Raw genomic sequence first — 19,734 nt, 5'->3', positions numbered from 1 at the left:
GCTTCTGTGGTTGTTGGCTGAAATAGTTAGCCTACCTGAGAATAAACATAGGTAGGGTTGGAGACTCACTAGGGCCAAACGCCGACTACCGGAGTAAGGCGGGGAGACGTAGCAACTTGTACCTTTAATGAGTTTTTTCTTTGAGTCACTCTGGGCAAACTTTTGGCCTGTGAATGCTCTTGGCACTAAGTCTTCTGTCTTTGTAAGGTTTGTTTTCATGAGGCTGAAAGGTAAGTGTTCCTGGTGATCAGTAATGAGACAATGTCACCTCCAATTCCCTCCTTCCTGACCCTTGACAGCCTTCAGGAGCCGAGGCCATTACTATGTGGATTTCCCGTGGCGTCTCTTCTCTCCTGCCAGGGAATTTTTCTTGCTTTTTAAAATATAGAATGTTATCTTTTTATAACAGCTTCTATGCCCAAGGGAATGACAGCAGTTTACCAATTGAGAAGTTTTCTGGAGAACTATTTCCCCCACAACCCACACGAATGTACAACGGACTTAAGAGAACAAGGTAGCCAGAAAGTTCCTTTTGTGATATGAAGATTAGTGATTTTATTCAAGAGTAATATTGATGAACCACAACAGGGACTCTGCTGGGAACCACCGTTCCTCTTGTTACCACTCAAGACCCAGTGTGATTAAATTCAGTTGAACAGATTCCCAAAAATAGGTCCAGTAAAGAAAACCTTTCTTCAGAATGTGACAGAATTCATACACTTTTAAGCCAATTGTTTGAGATCATGGACCTCCATCCCCTTTGTTTGCTGAAATCTTAAAAGATCAAAACCTCAAATTGAATTTGGTTTTATTTCATTTTTCTTTAGAGCTTTGATCTCCCCCTTGGGATTTATCAATAGTTTCATTCTCTTTCATTCTCTTTAGACTTTAGAAGCTAAGTGGTGACATCAGGAAAATGTCATGTGGGCAAGCTCACGCACCTTGCTTTGAAGCTTCACGCGTTCCCTGGGGCTATCGGGCAAGGCAAGCCAGCAGATACGCCGGCTATCAGCCCATGACTAATTCAAAGCAAAGCGAAGACACATTCGATGCATTCCTTTTGTGAAGCAACAATGGAAATGAATGCATAGATTTATTCACCTTTAATATTTTCTATGAGAAGACATCAAGGTCTTCTTCTGCCACTGTAGTGATCAGGTAAACCGCATAAACCCAGATTACACTGTGCCAATGTCAAAGCATACAAAAAATATTTTAGGTATAAATAGGTTTTTTTTTTTTAAATCTGAAAGTGATCTGAGAAATTAGAACAGGTGATAGAGATGTATTATAGGCAGCTAATAAGACTTAGCCTTTGAAAAACTCATCTTTAAAGTTTTACAAAGCATGCTGGATTTTAGAGAAACTTACCGGAACCACAATAATGGAGCCGCCCAGGGGTCTGCAGTACTTAGGGAAAGTGAACGGGACTACAAAGGTAATTCTTTCCTGTCTGTAACTCAGCATGTTACAACCCTGTGCTGTACGAGTATCTTTGTAACTCACATGGGGAGAACATTGTAGTAGAATCTGTTTGATAAAGTCATTGCTTATGAATAAGATGTAAAGGAAGTAGAATGGGGGGAGAGAAGATATTTTTAGTTTTTTGAAAGCAGTGCTACTGTTTTGGGAAACCATGAATTTACCATTGCACCATAAATAGAAATATAATTGCTTTCATCTGCATTACATGGCTTTTTTATGTGCCGCTAAAAACGATTTGAAAAATGTAATGAAATTACACTGAACTTTTACTCGGAACACAGTTGTTTTTTTTCCAGCTAATTTAATGTTTTTTGTTGAAAATTTCCTGATGAGAATAAACATAAAAATAAATCCTATTAACTTCTAGCTAAAGATATACATTTAAAAGTTGGGGGAAAAAATTAGCAGCGCAGAGTAATAGCCAAGAGCGAAATGTGTCCCACTGCAGAATGTCATTATGTAAATAACCTTATGCCCTTTATTGTGACAGGAGCTGAGTTGGATATTTTGCTGGAAATCGACAGCCAATAGAATTTTGACAGAAATTTATCTGTCCTCCTAGACTGTGGAATTCATAACATAGTTTGTGTCCAACTTATGTAATGTTCATATGTGATGTTCATTTACAAATCTAAGATTTTAATTGGTCGTTGCTCTTATTGGGTAGATTTATGTAAGCATAATTCTACTAAATTAGGTACCACAATTTAAGAATAGTAACAATATATTTTTCCACTCTAGAAAATACACTTTAAATCATTTTAACCCACTATAAACATTTTGATAGTAGTTTTTAGAGACCACTCATAAAGCATTTTTTAAAAAAGCAATAAGATTGGGCAGTGTTTGAACACAGGGTAATAATTCATACCAATTATATTGCTAAACAAAGTCTCAGTCCCAATAATATGTCATAATTCATACCTTATGGTCTGATAGCAATTAAAATACCACCATTAAGTATATTGCAAACACACATAATTGTTGAAATCTTGCTTATGTGGAATAACATTCGGTGCTTTATTAAGCAGAATAGTACCTCTGTTCATTTTGTTGACAGTGTTGTAATCATTAGAGAACCATTCCGGGGGTACCTTTAATACACACACAGATTTGGACTTTATCTCGTATTTTTAGGACTCTTAGTACTGTTTCTACTATTGTGGCTATTCATGCTTTCGAGTCTGCTGCCTGTCTGGTCATGTCAGAACAGGTACAATCACAGGGTTCTACAGTAAGGTTAACACACACCTGAATGTGGTCTAGAACGTCTTCAAAGGGTTGGTTCTCTGCCTCTGGAAGGTCAACAAACATTAGATGAGACAAAAGGAATCCTAGACTCAGCCCATATAAACTCTCCGGGATGCCCCTGGTACCTCTAGCAAGTGACAGACAGGTCAGCCTGCACCTGCCCAAGCCCTAAACCGCGACCAGGTTAACAAAACAGAGGGCGGTGTCATTGGGACCCACACGTGCTGGGGACGGTCTACTCCACATAAGTTTTCCCTGTCTTACCTCAGTTTCACATGGCACTGTATCCCCCAGGAGTCATTTAGTTTGAAGATTTTAAAGATATATTTTGAGATAATAAGCAGAACATTTCTGCATATCAAGTTAACGTGGTACGGACTTTGGAACCATAAAGATGAGGGTTTACGTTCTGACAGCCTACTTAAAGCTTGAATTCCAGGATGAGTACGTAGATGGTAATCACCACGGAGGCCGACGTCTGCGTTGGGAATAATGTGTGCAAAGCACCTGCACAGCGGTACAACAAGTGTTCAGTGCGCACTGGAAACAAATCCTCAAAAGGTGCAATGCTTGAACAGTTTGCTTTTCACCCCGGTCCAAATAAATACACTGTGTGTGCTGGGGTGGGGGGAGATCAGTCCAGACTTCTGATCCAGGATCATTAGGTGGCTACAATGTGCAAGGCGTGGGCAAGGAAGCCATGTACGTCAAGGAAAGTTGGTTCTTCCATCACTTGGTGGCTGAGGTTAGAAAGTCAGGCGTTAGGGAGAGTGCGGAGAGAGGCGATGTGTGGGGCTCTGCTGGAGGTGAGCAGAAGGCCTCCCTGTTAGACGGCATCAGGAATGTTGCCCGTTAACCGTGTATTAACTATGCCTTTTCATTTTCTGTATTTCGATGCTTTAACCACCCCACTCCCGCCTCGCTAAGTCAAGTCCTACAGATAGTAAACATCACCAACCAATCCGAAGCCCACACCCAACCACCTCCTTCATGGGCGGCTCGCTCTCTAGTCACTGACCCCCACCCCCATCCCCCTGCCCAGGGCCAGGTACCAGACAACCAGGGGACAGCCTCTGACCTGGAGCCCCTGAAATTATGCAAACTTGCCGATTCTACGCCTGCAAACCCTGCCTCCCCCAGTCCTTCCCAAGGGCATCACGATCTAGGCTTGTCCCGCGGGTTCCCTGGCCCCTCGGGCCCCTGGCTGACCCAGCCAGGGCTTCTCCCCTGGCACAATAGGAAACTACCTTTTTAATGGAAATCGTCTCTGGATCTGGCAGCCTATGATTATTTCTAAGTGACAAACATATTATTCTTAATGTTGACGTCTGCTTGCAGTTATACCTGCAATAATCATAAAACCTTTATTTTAAAATAAACCCCTAGCGCCCGAAGCCTGCAGAGGGCTGCGAGCACAGAGCAAGGCAGAGGCCATGAGGACGAGATGGCTTCACTGCCCCTGCTCGTCGGGCCAGGGAGACAGAAGCAGCCGCAAATAAATACCACCACCGGAGAACGTAGCTGCACCTTTTATTGGTATGGTGACTTTTCAGAGGCTGGTATGAACACAAAGTTCCAAGCAGCAAGACACCATGGTCTGGTGGCACCGCTGAGGACTTCCTGACTGCCACAGAAGCACACGGATAAATGGGTGGTTGTGTCACGGGAGGGCTGAGGAGATAGAGCAGGTGAGCCATGCAGCGCAGCTCCGAGGGGACGGCCACCCTGGGATGCGGCGTCACCACCCCGAGCGGCACGTCTCCGCAAGCTCCTTCGGACTGTGCGGACCTCCGAGGTGACCCTGTCACACCGCCGGCTATGAACGTGAAGCCCCACGCGCCTCACTGAGTTCCCGTAGCCGAGAGTGACGCGGGGGGAGGAGGTGGCCGCCAGGAGCTGGCCGTGCACGTCAGCAGAGACACGTGCGTCCCCAGCCAGCCGAACGGAAACCCGGGGCTCAGTCCACGTGTGCGCAGGCTTGACACTGGCGAAGCTAAAGCAATGACACAGTCTCGAGGGGCTTAGGTCCTTTAGGGGGAAAAAGGGGGGTGGGAGGAAAGAAAAGTCTAGAAACTTTTGTTTTAAATGTGTGATTTGAAGGGAGCACCACCAATTGCATAAAGTTATAAAACAGGGTCAGAAACAGGTAAATAATGATCGGGTTTGTAATGCCAACAAAACACACCACCTACAAAGAAATCAAACGTCTGTCGCGGAGGGTGGATCCCGGGAGAGCGCCTGGCGAACAAGGAACACGTGGTCGCGCTCGGAAACACGGTCCAGCGCGCGCCCCTCCTCTGCCCTGCCGCGTTCCGCTGGCGGTGCTCCCCCTCCCCGCCCGGCTGCTCCAGGCCCTGCTCCTGCGGCCGGGGGCGGGGTGGGTCGCGGGGCCCGAGAAGCCGAGTGCGCGCCACCCGCGGGTGAGAAAGAACACGCACGCACGCACACGCGGAGCGCGGTGCCCTCTGCCCGGTCCCGCGCCGCTCGGTGCAGGGGCGCGCGGGAAGCGCCCGGGCCGGGGTGGCGCGGGCACCTGCGGCGCGCGGCCCCTCACGTGCCGGAGTCCCACAGCTCGGGGGGCAGCCGGCCGCAGGACGCCCCCTCGGGCTTCTTCGCCAGGGTGGGCTTCTTGCAGGGCGGAGGGGGAGGCGCCCTGGGCTCCGAGGGCTGCAGGAGGCGCTGCCAGTCTTCTGTCCCCTCGCACAGCTTCCGCCTCCAGTCCAGGAGCTCCTGCAGGGCGGCGCTTTCGTTCTCCGAGAGCCGCAGCTGATGGATTACCTGCGGGAGGGAAGAGGGGAAACTTGCAGCAGCAGGTGCTGTGAGCCAGAGGGGAGAGGGAGAGCCACACGGGGCAGGGAGAGGGAGATGGGGGCGGGCGGGGGGGCGCTGGCTACCAAGCCTCCAGGCGCTGCTGCAGCGGGAAACCGGCCCTCGAGCAGCGCAGGAAACTGCCCTGTGAAGGCGGCAAACAGAACAAAGTACGGAGGGCAGGGACACTGGCTAAGGAGATAAACCTCCAGGTGATTCCAGAAGCGGGCACATGTCTGCGTGCCCTTTGCCCTCTGTTATGATATACATTCTTATGACATCCTACACTTTTTCCTCATTTATCACAACTGTGAGGCTGTTTTTAGGTTTTTGGGTTTCTCAAGGTTCCCCTGATTCTAGGGTCCTCCCATCTGTGCAGAACTAGTCAACATCTTCTAAGGGAGTATGACCCTACTGACTACGATGCTCCAGTTTGTGGGGGGAAATCAAAGCAGGGATCTCAACCAGCACCTGGCTGCTCTCTGATCTTGTGCCCAGAGAGGGAACTTTAGGGACCTTTGCAGGAGAGCATCATGATGCAATTGTATGGGCTTAGTCCTCTCGCTTCCTTAGGCTACCGTTTTTCTGGCCATTCTAGAGTGAGTGTGCGGGACTTCACAGTGGGAATACTGGGGAGAATTCAGAAGAAACAAGACGTCTCAACCCACTTTCAAAGTACCTCCTGCTTTGTTCTGGTGCCCCTTCCAGCCTCCCCATCAAAACGAACGACAGTAAATGAAAGCAGGGCATAGCGGTTGGCTCCTATGTGAAAGCAGTCACTCGGAAGCAGCGAGGCTAATCAGCGGTCCAGTTTAAGAACCAACACCTTAATGGGCAGAACGTCGAGACATGGGGGTAAACCACAGAAGTCGGGAAGCCAAACCCATATCCGCAGTACATAACTAGGTTTCTGGAGCTGGCTGCCAGCAAAAGGAGGTTCCCCCATATTGAATGTACAGATAACCAGAAAAACACCATAAGTGTGGAAAACAGGACCGTGACTGTCTCTTCCTGAAGGGACCTCCAGGAATCAAGGCTGAAGCAGCATGCATACCCTCTGCCCCCTGCCCCAGAGAGGGTATGTTTCTCCAGTCTCCGGGACTGCACCAGAACGACATGGAAATGACACATCCCCCTGTGGGGAAGGCTCCCATGGAAGCCAGACTGACTTTACGTTCAGGAAGTGAGCCAATAAAAGGGAGGGTGTAAAAAATATCTTTTTAATAAACACTTTAGAGTACTAACTCTGTACCAGGTACTTTTCTAAGCACCTGAGACACATTAACTCAGCAATCCTCCAGAGAGCTCTCCACAGCACTGCTAGCTCGCCTTTAGCAGACGAGGGTATCGGGGCACAAGGAGGTAAAGCAGTTTGCCCAAAGTCACATGAAAAATGGTGACTGGCTCCAGAGTCTGTCTTCCGAGGTCCTACTCTACACTGTTGTCCAGGAGCCGATATATGCTAAAGACCAGCGTCCCTATGTCATGCCCTCTTTCTCCTTTCCCTACACGGGGTTCAGTGTAATCCGTCTTCCTTCACTATTGTATTTTAGCTCCTCTACTTTCTCGTGTACACTTGGCGGCTACTTTCAGCTGCAATCTCTTTCACTCTATGGGTATTGAACACCTATTTATATGTTCCTTGGCCCATGTTCAGCACATAGTAGCAATCTGCAAAAAATACTGTCACGGCATTTATTCTTATGAGAGAGTATGTAATTGATGGAAGAATATTTTTACCATCTCAGTTGATTTTTTTCCCCCAACTTCCTTGAGATATCCTTTTTGTTAAGTAACATAACTTCACATTCATCTAATTAAAAGCAAAACAAGAAACCTCCACATCTGCATAGGGTTTTGCAGATCATGGCAGGTTACTGCTCCCATTGTAAAGATGAAAAAAAAAAAAAGAGAGAGAGACAAATTACCAAAATCAGATATTTAGAGTATCAGATAGCTCTGGCAAACTGAGAACAAGGGAAACAGAAATTCTGGATGGAGAAAATCTTTCGGAACCGATAATTACCAGCTGTTTTTTTTTTCCCCCCTCTCCTGGAACATTTGCCAATTCTGGGTTCTTCTGTGGGTCTAGAGAGCCCTTTCTAGAAGAAAGAGAAACCGTACAATATGTTGCAGTTGTAGGAGATGAGAGACACAGATTGGGAATCTGAGGACCCTCAAATGATGGCCATTTTCCCCAAGAGACATTTGTTAAGTTTTCCAGCTGTATGCATGAGTGGTGCCTTAGGCCAAAAGCTTACAAAAAGCAGAGTGAAATCTCCTACAGTGTTCATGGCGCCTCAGAAGCAAAAAATCTGATGGGGGGCAGGGGTGGGGGAAGAATAGCCTCAAGCACCTGATTAGTCTCATCTTCGAGACTTGTAGACTTTGCACCTGAGTGGGGCACAGCCTGGAGAACGGGCCAGGACCTCTGAAATGCACAGCTGGAGCACATCTGCACTCAACCAGAGCTAAGGAACAAAAAGACCCACAGGCTCTCTGCAGATCAGAGGCAAAGCCGAGGCAGGCTGATTCTGCACCGTGGCTCAGTCTGTGATTGGACTGAGGACGTCCTCCCTTGCCTCGGCCTCCTAACGGGATGTTGGAATCTCTCCAGTAGACAGCATCCTCTGCAGCATCTACAGTTTGTTGACCCACTAAGCTTTACTGTGCGATCAGAAATTACATGTGGAGAGACAAGGAAATTCTCTAAAGATTGAAGGATAAAACAGATTCACAGATGATCCAGATTTAGGGCTAGTCGATAAAGACTTTAAAATACCTATGATGAAATGCTTAGGAGAGAGGAAATGATGGACAAACAGAAGAGACAGCGGAACAGACACACATAAAAGGAATTCCAGAAGGAAAAGATAGACAAAGAATGTGACAAGGCAGTCCTCAAAGAGATAAGTTTCCAGAACTTACAAAGGGCATCAATACACACACTTAAGAGGCTCAGCAAACCACACAAAAGGCAAACACACACACAGGCCATAGCCAGCAGTAAAAAAGCACAAGGAGGATCCTGTTAAAACAAAGACAAAGGAAAAAGCTCTAAAAGCCAAAGGAAAAAGACACATTCCCTTCAGAGGAACAACAATGAGAGGGTAAGTTGACTTCTAAGCAGAAGCCAGGCAACAGCAAATCACAGAGTAAAGTACTGGAAGAAAGTAATTCAGCCTAAAACTCTACGTCAATAAAAATAACCCTCACAAGGTGAAATAGAGATATTTTTAGACAGTAAAAAGGAGGAAATTGGCCATCAGAAGTCTCCCATTTTTGTTTAAGGTGAAGGAAAATGATCTTGGATGGAAAAATTGAATTTTTTTTTAAATTGAAATTTAAGAGAGAATTAAGGACATCAGAATTAAATCCAAGGGTAAATAGAAGTTGGATGCTTGGGGTGTCTTATAGACTATAAATTATTTGTAGAACAGGAACGCACGCCAGTGATAACCTGTAAAAGCCAGGAGGGGTTATGTGTTTAGAGGTTGTAGCGTTCTAGCAGTATTAGGAAAGTGGACAAAGTAACAAAAATCCCTTAAGATGCAGTAAGTCAAAAATGCGTGGTCTCTTCTCTAGTAAAACTATAGAACATGCAGGGAGAGAATGTGTAATTAGCAAGTTATATGTAGAAAATGTGAAATAATAAATATTCCATTAATCTAAAAGAAAACAAGAAGGATGCAAAAATAATACGCAAATGGAGGCCAGGTCTAACAAGACAGAGTAAAGCATAAAAACTAGACCAGCAGAATCCACATCTCCACCGAGCAGATGGTGTTGCCCTTCCGGGGCCGGATGGCATGGGCTGTATTTATGTTCATGCCGGGGCATGAGAGAGCCATACAACTCTGTCCCCACACCAAGCACAGAGCACATCCATTCTGCGTCTCTCCTCAATCTCAGACTCTTCAGCAACCCTTTGTAATGACCAAAAATATACGCGAGGTGTGACCCTCTGCCAAGGCCTTCCGAACAGGAACACATTTTCAGATAGAGCCACTCCATGGCTGCTGATCTGACGGAGGCTGGTGGGGAGGGCTTTTGACATAAAATGTCCCAAGTCCCCTGAGTTACTGCTTCAGTGTTCGGGGGGGAAAAAAAAATGCTCTCTACTCTTTCAAAGCTTCTCAGTGTTTACTAAAAATATCTGAATTCCCAAGTACATTATAAAAGGTGAAACTCACGTACCCAAACCATTAGAAAGCATTTTCTTAACGAGGATATTGATGTCTTGAATAATGTAATAAGTAAAGAAGAACACCGTCTTTGAATCAACAACCAGAGCTTTCGATGCTTCCTCGATAAGCAGAAATTTGACTGATGTTTGCAATAATCAACTAATGCTCAGAATAAACCCCTTCATTGAGAGAGCCCATGGAACTTTATTGTCTGTTATAGAGATTAATAGGTATTGAGTAAAATCTAATACGTACATAAGGATAGTTGCTAGGATGGTATAAATGAGATGGTGACATACTAACATCATTGATCTTCCTTTAAAAAAGAAAAAGAATTTTCACAGGTTATTCCTTAAATGAAGGTCTAAAGTTCTGTTTAAGAATACATGCTAGGTCACTACTTGCAACATAATGAAGTTCAGAGGACATTTTAAAGTTATGATCTGTGAGACAATACGTAGAAGATCAGAAGGTAAGAACAGTGTACCCTGATGAATGATGTTTAATCTGTTTTAGATTTATTGAATTTATTAGATTGTGAGGCACAAAAATCACATTTGTCATTTTTTAGAATAGCAAACAAATACAACTATGGATATTATTTAAATGATGGTCAAGTAATATGCAAGCACTACAAAGTATTCACAATGTTACCCAGCGCTATAAAAACATCAGAATCAGTGTTTCTCCATTCTTTAAATTTTATATCCTATTGGTAATAACAAAAACCCTCACAGCTTCCTCTACCATTATTTCATGTTTCATGATAAATTAAGTATGGTCATTAAAAAGGCAATAATGATTTTTTAACAAAAATTTTGGTTTTGGAAACAGACTTGTAACTACAGACAACACAGTGCTAGTCAGCAGAGGGGAGGTGGGTGTGGAAGATGGGGGAAACGGGATGGGGATGGAGGGGTGCGCTTATCATGATGAAAAAATAATTTAATTTAGCTTTGGTATTAAAAGGGAACCATTTCTTTTCAGAAAGAGAGGAACTGATGCTGGGGGTCAGGGATGCAGCTGGAAACAAGCGCCTAGAGTCCATGGGCTTCACCTCCCTCTCATTTATCCTGATTTCTTTGTTGGCCACAGGTGCCATACTGGTGTCTTGTACCTTGAAGCTTGTTTACCATTGCTTCAAAGATTTATCTCCACCCCGTGTCACTGCAGACAGCTAGTCAGTTATTTATTTTCTTTTGGGGCATGTTCTATATTATAGTGTTTGGACACAAAATCATTATCTTTCAGAACCAAAAAGCAAGTGTTATGACTGGGAACGTAAAAATTGTCCCATACCTATGAACCCCTGGGTGTCCACACTGTCCCATCTCTGTGCCCCATGAATGTGACAAATGCCCTGTCTTTAAAGGAACTCTGAAGCATGCAAAACACACAACTGTCTTAACTTGTCGCACAGGCTATAGAGAGAAGGAGATGACGTCTTTTAAAACTTTTTTTCCCCCATTTACCTGGGAAACAGGGCTTATGGAGGAGGGTCTGATGAAACTTCACAGAGGAGGTATCATTCGCTCTGAATGTTGAAAACTGAGGTTGCCACCAGTTGGAAAGGGGAAAGGAAGAGCTGAGAAGAGGCGTTTCCATAGGACTTGACCGTAGACAAGTGCCAAGGGGGACACTGGACTTCATCCTTTCACAAAGTGTCACGGGTCCATGGGCGCTCTGGGGCTCACTCGCTCGAACAGAGGCAGCATGGTCGAAAACCCAGCCCCTAGAACTGGAGTGCTGGGCTGGGGTCCCATATTTGCCACCAAGCCCATCAGCTTCCTCATCTGTAAAGTGGGCTCACGGTAACGGTCTACCTCAACAAAACCGGTGACAATTTACAGGAGAAACATGTGCGGGCTCCTTAAAAGAGTGCCTTAAAAAAAGCAGCCAGTGCCCTATAAATGTGGGGTCTTATGATTCTGTCATTGTTAGCTCTTGGACTTGAGAAAATCCCTAAACATTGCTGAATTATGATCATCCTGATGAGTCAATTATATATGTATATACACACACACACGCACACACGCATATATATATACATATATATAATTTAAAACTAAAGAAAGTTATACAGGAAGAAATGAAAGGTCCAGAGGTTCTTTGAATTTCAAGATAAAACAGACTTTAGTGAGTAACTGAAATAACTGTTAAATGTAATGTTTCTGAAATTGGCGTTTGTATTTCGGGGGTCCTCTAGTTCTCTGGATAATCGAATATTTTTTGCATTTTTCTTTTCATGATATTTTTTCAAAAGCACCATAATCGTGCTTTGGATCATTTTAATACCTACTTTTTAAGCTAGTGCTCAGCGAGACTTTATTCTCGAACTTCCTATTTTATTTACAAGCAGGATGACCCACGGACTATTACTGATACCATTGCACACGAATGAGAAAAGAGTAAGATGGGTTTACTATGCAAATAAGGCATTCTCCTCCGAGAAAGAGCTGAGTGATATTACAGCCCGGGTCCGATTAGCAGTTGAAGCCGAGAGAAGTGGTAGAGGCTTGGGTTCACCAAGGGCACGGGATGGTAGAAATGGACCCAAGTTCATGGAATCTAAGCCAGGACCACGCTCACTCTGTCGTCAGTAATTTCATTCCAGCTAAACCAAATCATACCTGGCATGCATGCTGTAAACTTTAATTTTTTGTTTTTGTAGGTTTTTGTCAGGTTGAATTTGTAAATTTGCTTTGGTTTTACAGCTGTAATGAGAGGCGAAAGGATACAGAGATCTTATGTAACAATGCGTGTCTACATTTAATTACCATCATAATAAATTAACTTAAGAAATGTTCAGGGTTAAGGAGAATCTTGTTTCCATTTTAAAAGGGTCATATAGGGGCGCCTGGGTGGCTCAGTCGGTTAAGTGGTTAAGCATCTGCCTTCTGCTAAGTTCATGGTTCCAGGACCCTGGGATTGAGCCCCGTGTCAGGCTCCCTGCTCAGTGGGGAGTCTGCTTCTCCCTCACCCTGTTCCCCGTGCTTGTGCTCTTTCTCAAATAAATAAATAATATCTTTAAAATAAAATAAAATAAAGGAGTCACATAAGATATGTAAGTGGGAAAATGTTGATCCATGTGGGCAGAAATCCTTGGAGGTAGAATGTGTTGCTTGCTCAGACCAGGGGTGTCCTTTCGAGTCCAGAGTGAGTAAATTAATCTCTACTCAGCACCGGGTACCCGGTACCCTTGGAGAGCTTAAACACAGTTTGTGTATGGATGCCCAGGGGCATGCTTGAGAGAAGGGAGAAGTTGATCACAATCGTCAACCTTGAAAGGACTGGCTGGAAATTTAAGCAAACAGGTATCGACTTGGTCAATCTGAACTGGGACTTGGGAGACGGATTCAGGTAGAAACCTGACTCCCATGCGCCGAGGAAGACAGGTCAGAGTTATAAAGGCGAGGGTCACGAGTGCTCTTCTCCGTTAGGTCCTCCGTATAAAACAGGGATTGAGACTAGCTTAACTGGGGTTGGTTGGGCTCCTCTACAAATTAAGGATATAGAGACCTTTGAAAGCTGGTTCCTTTTGAAGTGAAGAAAGCAAAGGACTCAGGTGTCCTGGTGAGGAAGCACTCAAGTCCTCGCTGCAGGCAGAAAGTTCCAGGTTCTCCCTGGAGGAGGACGTGCATAAATTCCTCCTCCTTTATGGCCTCCCGATGCTATTTTAAAAGAGACTCTTTTAACTGGGTTTGCTTGCCCTGTACTGAAATCCCTTCTCTTTTACAGTATATGAGATTTGTGTTTTCATTTTTTAAAAAATAAACTTAGGGACATTGGGCACCTCCCTGCCATCAAGGACAGGGAAGGAAAGGAAGAGAGAGCCTTCAAGTAATACCAGACCAACCCTGAGCAAATTCTTACACTTGAGATGTAGTTCTCATGTCACGGATTCAGATAAGGCCCTTTCAAACACCATAAAACCCTGGGAACTTATTAAAAATGCTCCGTTCCCTGAAATCACATCGGGTGTGGGTGGTCCCAGACCCATTAGTTACCCTGAATTCAGACATGCCTAGATGGCTTTGAATGGCTAGTGAGTGGGGCCATTGAAAGACAGTGGGACGGTCCCCCCACACTTCGGGGTGGCCAACGAGTGCCAGGCCTCGGAAGATCAAACAAGCTTATCCCATGCAGTGGTCTGAATGTCTGTGTTCCCCCAAAATTCGCATGTTGGAATCCTCACCCCCAGTGTGGTGCTATTTGTGGTTGGGGCCTTTGGGAAGTGGTTAGGTAATGAGGGTGGAGCCCCCATGAATGGGATTAGTGTTTTTATAAAAGAGATCTCACAGAGCTCCTTCACCCCTTCCCCCTGTGAGGACACAGAGAAGTCTGCAGCCCAGAAGGGCCCCCTCCCCTGACCCTGCCGGCACCGCGGTCTTGGACTTCTAGCCTCCAGAACCCTGAGAAATACATTTCTGTTGTTGATAAGCCACCCAGTCTGTGACAATTTGTTATAGCAGCCCGGACAGACTAAGACGTCCCATGCCCAGAATTATTATTTTTGGATGGCTTGGGGAAAAAAGTGATACTATTGTATAACAGGTACAAACCCCAGGCTTCTAGGAAAGGGTGCAGACCATCTGTCAGCTTCAGTGCCTTTGAAAGCAGTATCCGTGGAGGATCTAATAATATACCCGGAAATTATTCTGTGATTTTTTTTTAAAGATTTTTTTATTTATTTGACAGTGAGAGAGACAGCGAGAGAGGGAACACAAGCAGGGGGAGTGGGAGAGGGAGAAGCAGGCCTCCGGTGGAGCAGGGAGCCTGATGCGGGGCTCGATCCCAGGACCCTGGGACCATGACCTGAGCCGAAGGCAGACACTTAACGACTGAGCCACCCAGGCGCCCCTATTCTGTGATTTTTATTTTTAAATTTGACATTCAAAAGAAGTATGAAAGCTTCAAAGCTTAGAAGCCACTTGGTGATTTGGCATGGGAAAGCAGAAAGTCACCGTTCACTGGGAGCTGGGACAACCGGACCCCTCAAAGGAACTGACAGATGGAGGCCCTGCTCAGCCCCTGGAGGGCAGGCAGCATCCCCGGAGGCGCCCCCACGTGCGCTGCACGGGATGGGGGCAGGTGGCGTCTGCAATCTACAACCTCCTGTCAGTTTAGACCCTCAAACCCTCCTGCTCTCAAGGAGAGATCACAGGAGAGGAAGCCACGCCATCCACACTCAATAAACAGGTGCCTCTGCACGCCCCGTTTCAAGCTCCCAGCAGGTGTGAGCAGACATGTGAACGACCACAGTCCAGACACGTCCCCGTGGGCTGGAATACTCATCTTCGAACAATATCCCCTCCTTTCAGCGGGGTCTTAAGGAGATTACTTCACCGACACAGTAATCCCAAGAAAATAGTGCCCCTTATAACACTGGCTATTACTACCTCAACAACTCACTATGGGGGTTTTCAAAAAAAAAAAAAAGGATTTTATTCTGTGTTTGAGAAAATCTTGCTGTTTTGATATTTAGAAGTTCAAGACATGAATCTAGTGTCCATTTCCCTACCTGGACTTGTAAAGTATTTTGTGCCTTCTAATGTCCAGAGGTATCAGGTGAACATGAGGACAAGTATCTGATAAAGGGATGTAAAAACTAAGTTCATGAAAGTTCTACATCTCAAGTGGGACATTTATCATTAGTTTGTTCGCTTTGCACGGTCAAAATCCACTGAATCTCTCACAACCCAGAGGGAAACCCAATGTGATGTAAAGGCTTCATGAGGTTTATTACTTATATATCTTTTTATTAATTTTCAATAGTTTTCTATGGTGTCATTAATAGAGTTCTAGATGAACTAATTAAAAAATGAGATATAAATTTCTTTATTCCCGTGGATATGCATTTCTGTGAATAATATTAATACATGTAAATTAACAATTTGCTGCTGATTTTTACCTTAAGTCTTTCCCTTCCAGGATAAAAATAGACTTTGTTAAATAATTCATATGTAAAATTATGTTGCTGTTCATTTGTCATAGAGTTGATTTTTCTATTGACTATTCACCCAAAGGTGAAAAGAGGCATTTACTGACATTTATGGAAATTAAAAGAAGGAAGCTTCTTGGCTGACTGAATAGTGAACATTAGTGTTTCAAATGCAAATCCCATTTCTACTTGATGCTAACAAGATGTTGGAGGAATAAAAACGTTAAAAAGTGAAATTCGAAAATCACAGTTTGTAAAGCCAAAATCTACCTCAATAGATCCTAAAGAAGTAGCTTAAAGTAACATATGATTCAAAAAAACTTTGATTAAAGGGTTGTATATTTTCATACTTCTAAAAAAATTTAAGAAAATGATCTGAATGTGAAAACAGAATTTCTGGTTTAGGCAAAAGAGAGTTGATCCTTTCTAATTCAGAAATAGCTATTTATACAGCGATTCAATTAAGTTCATCTTGCTATTTTGTTTCTCTCATTACCATTTGGCTTCCTTTATTGCCAAAGGGTTAAACAAAGGGAAAAATATCTCTTCAAAGGCACTTTACAAATTTTCTTGTAAACAAGAGTAGCTATCTCTGGACACCAGGCAGTGAAGAGAGGGACAGAAGATTTTAGCTTTTTACCTTATCTGTACACTTTGATTTCTTAAAAAAGATAGTAACTGTTCTTAACTTTCATAAGATAGTAACCGTTCTTAACATTCATAACTTTTCATAAGTAACTTTCATAAGTACTGGAACACATTTAATATCATTTAAATGGACATTTATTTGCATTTTGTGGCTGATTTTAGGTTAATAGCTTTGAATAAAAATGGACTCTGATGAGTGAATGTATATTTCTTCCTATTAATGGAAAGTTATAAAATAGAAATTTACGATTGTACTATACATCATGCAGTGTAATTAATTTGTGACACTTTGGGATATGGATTTTGCATGAGTTTGGGTCTTTTACCTCAATTCATTTAAGAAAATATGGCAGTATCAGTGTAAGTGACTAGACTGTAACAAAAACTGATAACATATATTTAGGGTATGTTTATAGTAATGACATATTATAGTAATGGGGTTCAAATCCATGGAATATATAGAAAAACATAAATCTATTATATTGGAAATACAGAAAGTAATAGCGTTACGATTTCTCTTAAAACATTTTTCTTGGGATTTTATAGAGGACTCAGTGCAATACCAGGAGGTATTATTGAGGACAATTAATCTACTAGATTTTCTCTCTCCAAAGAAAAGATGTATTCATATAATTTGTGTGTTCAAAAATCTTCAGTGCAACCACTTTGCCCAGTCTAAGCAATCAAGTCTACACACTTTAGGAGGTTACAGAAAGCCCTGTATTTTCTGGCCACACTGATTATTCCAGTTTCTTTACCATCCATTCTCACAGACTCTCTCTGTCAGTCCAATCGGATGTAGCCACACCTAGAATTCTATTTCTCTCTGCAGCAGTCCCAGGTCATATGCCCAAATACAGAATCCTTTGAGGTTTCTGAGGGCCAATTTCTAACATCATCTTCATGATATTTATTCTTCAAGCATTTTCACATGTTACTATTCTAGTAGTTTCTCATAACCATGTGAAATAAGCAGGCTCTGTATTATTAGCCTCGTTTCATAGATGCTGAAATTCATCTTTAAAGCCCAAACTCACTTGGCTAGTAAGTGGTGTAGTCAGAACACAAATTCAAGTACACTGAGTTTAGTCGACCTTTGGGGGGTACTAATCTCCTACTACTTTGGCCTCCTAGAATGTGTGCTGATCAGTGAGCATGAGTTCTTTCAGTGAATGTGAAGTGGAGGGCACTGTGATGCATTCTACAGGACTGAGAACCACATAGTGTGACCTGATTCCATGCAAACTGAGCAACAAGACATAAAATCAGAAAGAGTTAGATGAATAAAGATGCTGAAGCGTCACACAACAACAAACATGTCACGAGGGAGTGCAGCATTAATTAATTAACACAGTATATGCGTAATTATTGTTGTTGGAATACAGAGGAGACATGACTCATTTCAAGGTGATATACTGGCCAAAAAATTCATATTGGGATGCGGGATTTGGTTTGGAGTAAAAGGATGCGTAGGATACAAAAAGAGGGAAGGACATTTGGGTTGAGTTCTATAAGGAATGGTACTCAGGATAGTAAAGCACTCCACAGCTTTTGGAGGATGGAGGAACCACGTAGAAGGAACGTTTCCCCGACTTGTTCAACTAGCCAGGATCTGCACTGCTGTGTAGGACACAGTTTATCTGTTAATTTATTAATATCTCATCATATTTTTTTCTGGAAACAACCCCAATCTGTATATTATGGCATTAGATATAATGAAATAAGAACGAGAAAAAAAAAACACCTTAAGAAACTAGATGTTAATAAAATAACCTAATCCAAGGAGATTTTTAAAAATCAGCTATAATTAAGAGAGGGACATAGTTTAGCAACTCCATTGGCCATGGAATTTACAGCACTGGGGAAAACTTATTTTCTGTCCTCAACCGTGAATTTTTCCTTCCAAAATTTAGTTGCCAGTTAGAGGCACCCACTTGAGAACTAGAGGTAAGCAAGGCACTCCTTCACAATCATTTAACACATCAAAAAGGTTCTAAAAGTATGAAAACATTTCCCAGGGTGTCCAACTTGTTATAGGGGATTAGCTTTGTCCTTGAGGAAAATTAAGTCTGTTGGTTTTGAGGAATTTCTGAGAGACTATTTGTTAAGAGTTATATACCACTGATCACCACTTTGTATTAAAGGTCTAATAAGTGATATTCTGATTCTATCATTAACAGGTATGATTTTTGATATCTTAAATAATTTTCATTACACAATGGAAGCTAAACTTAGAAAACTAAGTACTATAAATACTCATGCTTAGCAGCAACACATACAACATTAAACTAAGTAAGGGAGGAGGAGGTATTAGTTAGACGTTATAACAGGCAAACGACAAATACCACTGGTTCGGCATGAACGAAGTACAGTGTCCGACTGAAGGCCAAAACGGGTGCTTCTGATCAGCGGATGGCCTTCTGTGTTGTGTGTGTACTTTGCGCCTCCTGGGACCTTGTATCTAGCTTTTAGATGGGAAGGGACATGGTACGCTAGGCAGAGGGGGGTGTATGGGCCAAGCGCGGAAGGATGCAGCTCAGCATGGCTCCTGTTCTACTGAGTAGGTATCAATTACAGGTCTGCTCTGCACCACGAGGGAAGCTGAGAAACATAGGCAGCTCTGTGTCTAAGAAGAAATGGACTTGATGGGCACAGTGACAGTCACTGTGACTCTGGGGTCCATTACAGGGTCTTTAAGACATAGTCTTGGCAAATCACGCAGGTACAAATTCTAGACAACATAGAGAAAGGGAAAACAGACACCAGGAAGGATTCGGAAGGAGAAGAGACAAGACTTTGCCAAAGTAGGCAACACATGAGAGCAAATCTTTTTAATCAAGACTTCTTTCCAAAAATAGATAATAAAAATCACCTGGAAATATATAAAATTAATTTAAATCCACTTGGGCTTCAAAATCTATGCTTTTTATATCATTGACTTCATGACACTTCTTCCCAATATCAGAGTTCAGCTGTTCTAGAACCTATTTCTGACAGAGTCAGGAATATGAAATGACAGTTTCAAATAATAATGTAATCAGAGAAATCAGAAAAGAATCCTGTCTTTGAGGTCTATTAAGGTCAGAAAATAAATCTTTCTTCTTTTATTTTGTATAAAATAAATCTTTTCACCATAATTAACTGATCACAATTTCAGCACAATGGAAAACTATCTGTTCCTTCAGCCAGAATCGTGCATTCAAAAATGTCAGGCCACATCAGTGTCCAGAGCACCACACCTAACCAGTCAAGGAATATGCTGCCTAGGTTCCAGTTTTCTTGATCTTGAGCAAGAGTAGAGTTATATTTGTCTATATTTTCCACTTACAGAGAAGGCAAACAATTACCCTTCACATATATTCTGAGCAGACCAGAGTTTCCAAACTTGGCAAATGGTTTTGAAGAAAGACAGAA

General features: G+C 43.2%; 1 protein-coding gene across 3 annotated transcripts in view; it reads right to left on the bottom strand.

Moving 5' to 3' along the window:
* Positions 1-412: 412 nt before the first annotated feature.
* Positions 413-19,734, bottom strand: part of MYO16 (myosin XVI) — a 593,786-nt gene continuing 574,464 nt past the window's right edge. For all 3 annotated transcript variants that reach the window (XM_073887420.1, XM_073887418.1, XM_073887419.1), the window contains exon 35: positions 413-5,514. In XM_073887420.1, the coding sequence (XP_073743521.1) occupies positions 5,287-5,514 (228 nt within the window). In that variant the 3' untranslated portion in view covers positions 413-5,286. The remainder of the gene's footprint in view (positions 5,515-19,734) is intronic.

Source organism: Callorhinus ursinus, unplaced genomic scaffold (genome assembly GCF_003265705.2).
Source record: "Callorhinus ursinus isolate GAN/ISIS: 27379988/994484 unplaced genomic scaffold, GSC_fseal_2.0 scaffold79, whole genome shotgun sequence".
Lineage (NCBI taxonomy): Eukaryota > Metazoa > Chordata > Mammalia > Carnivora > Otariidae > Callorhinus > Callorhinus ursinus.
This window is presented reverse-complemented; position numbering and strand designations above follow the sequence as displayed.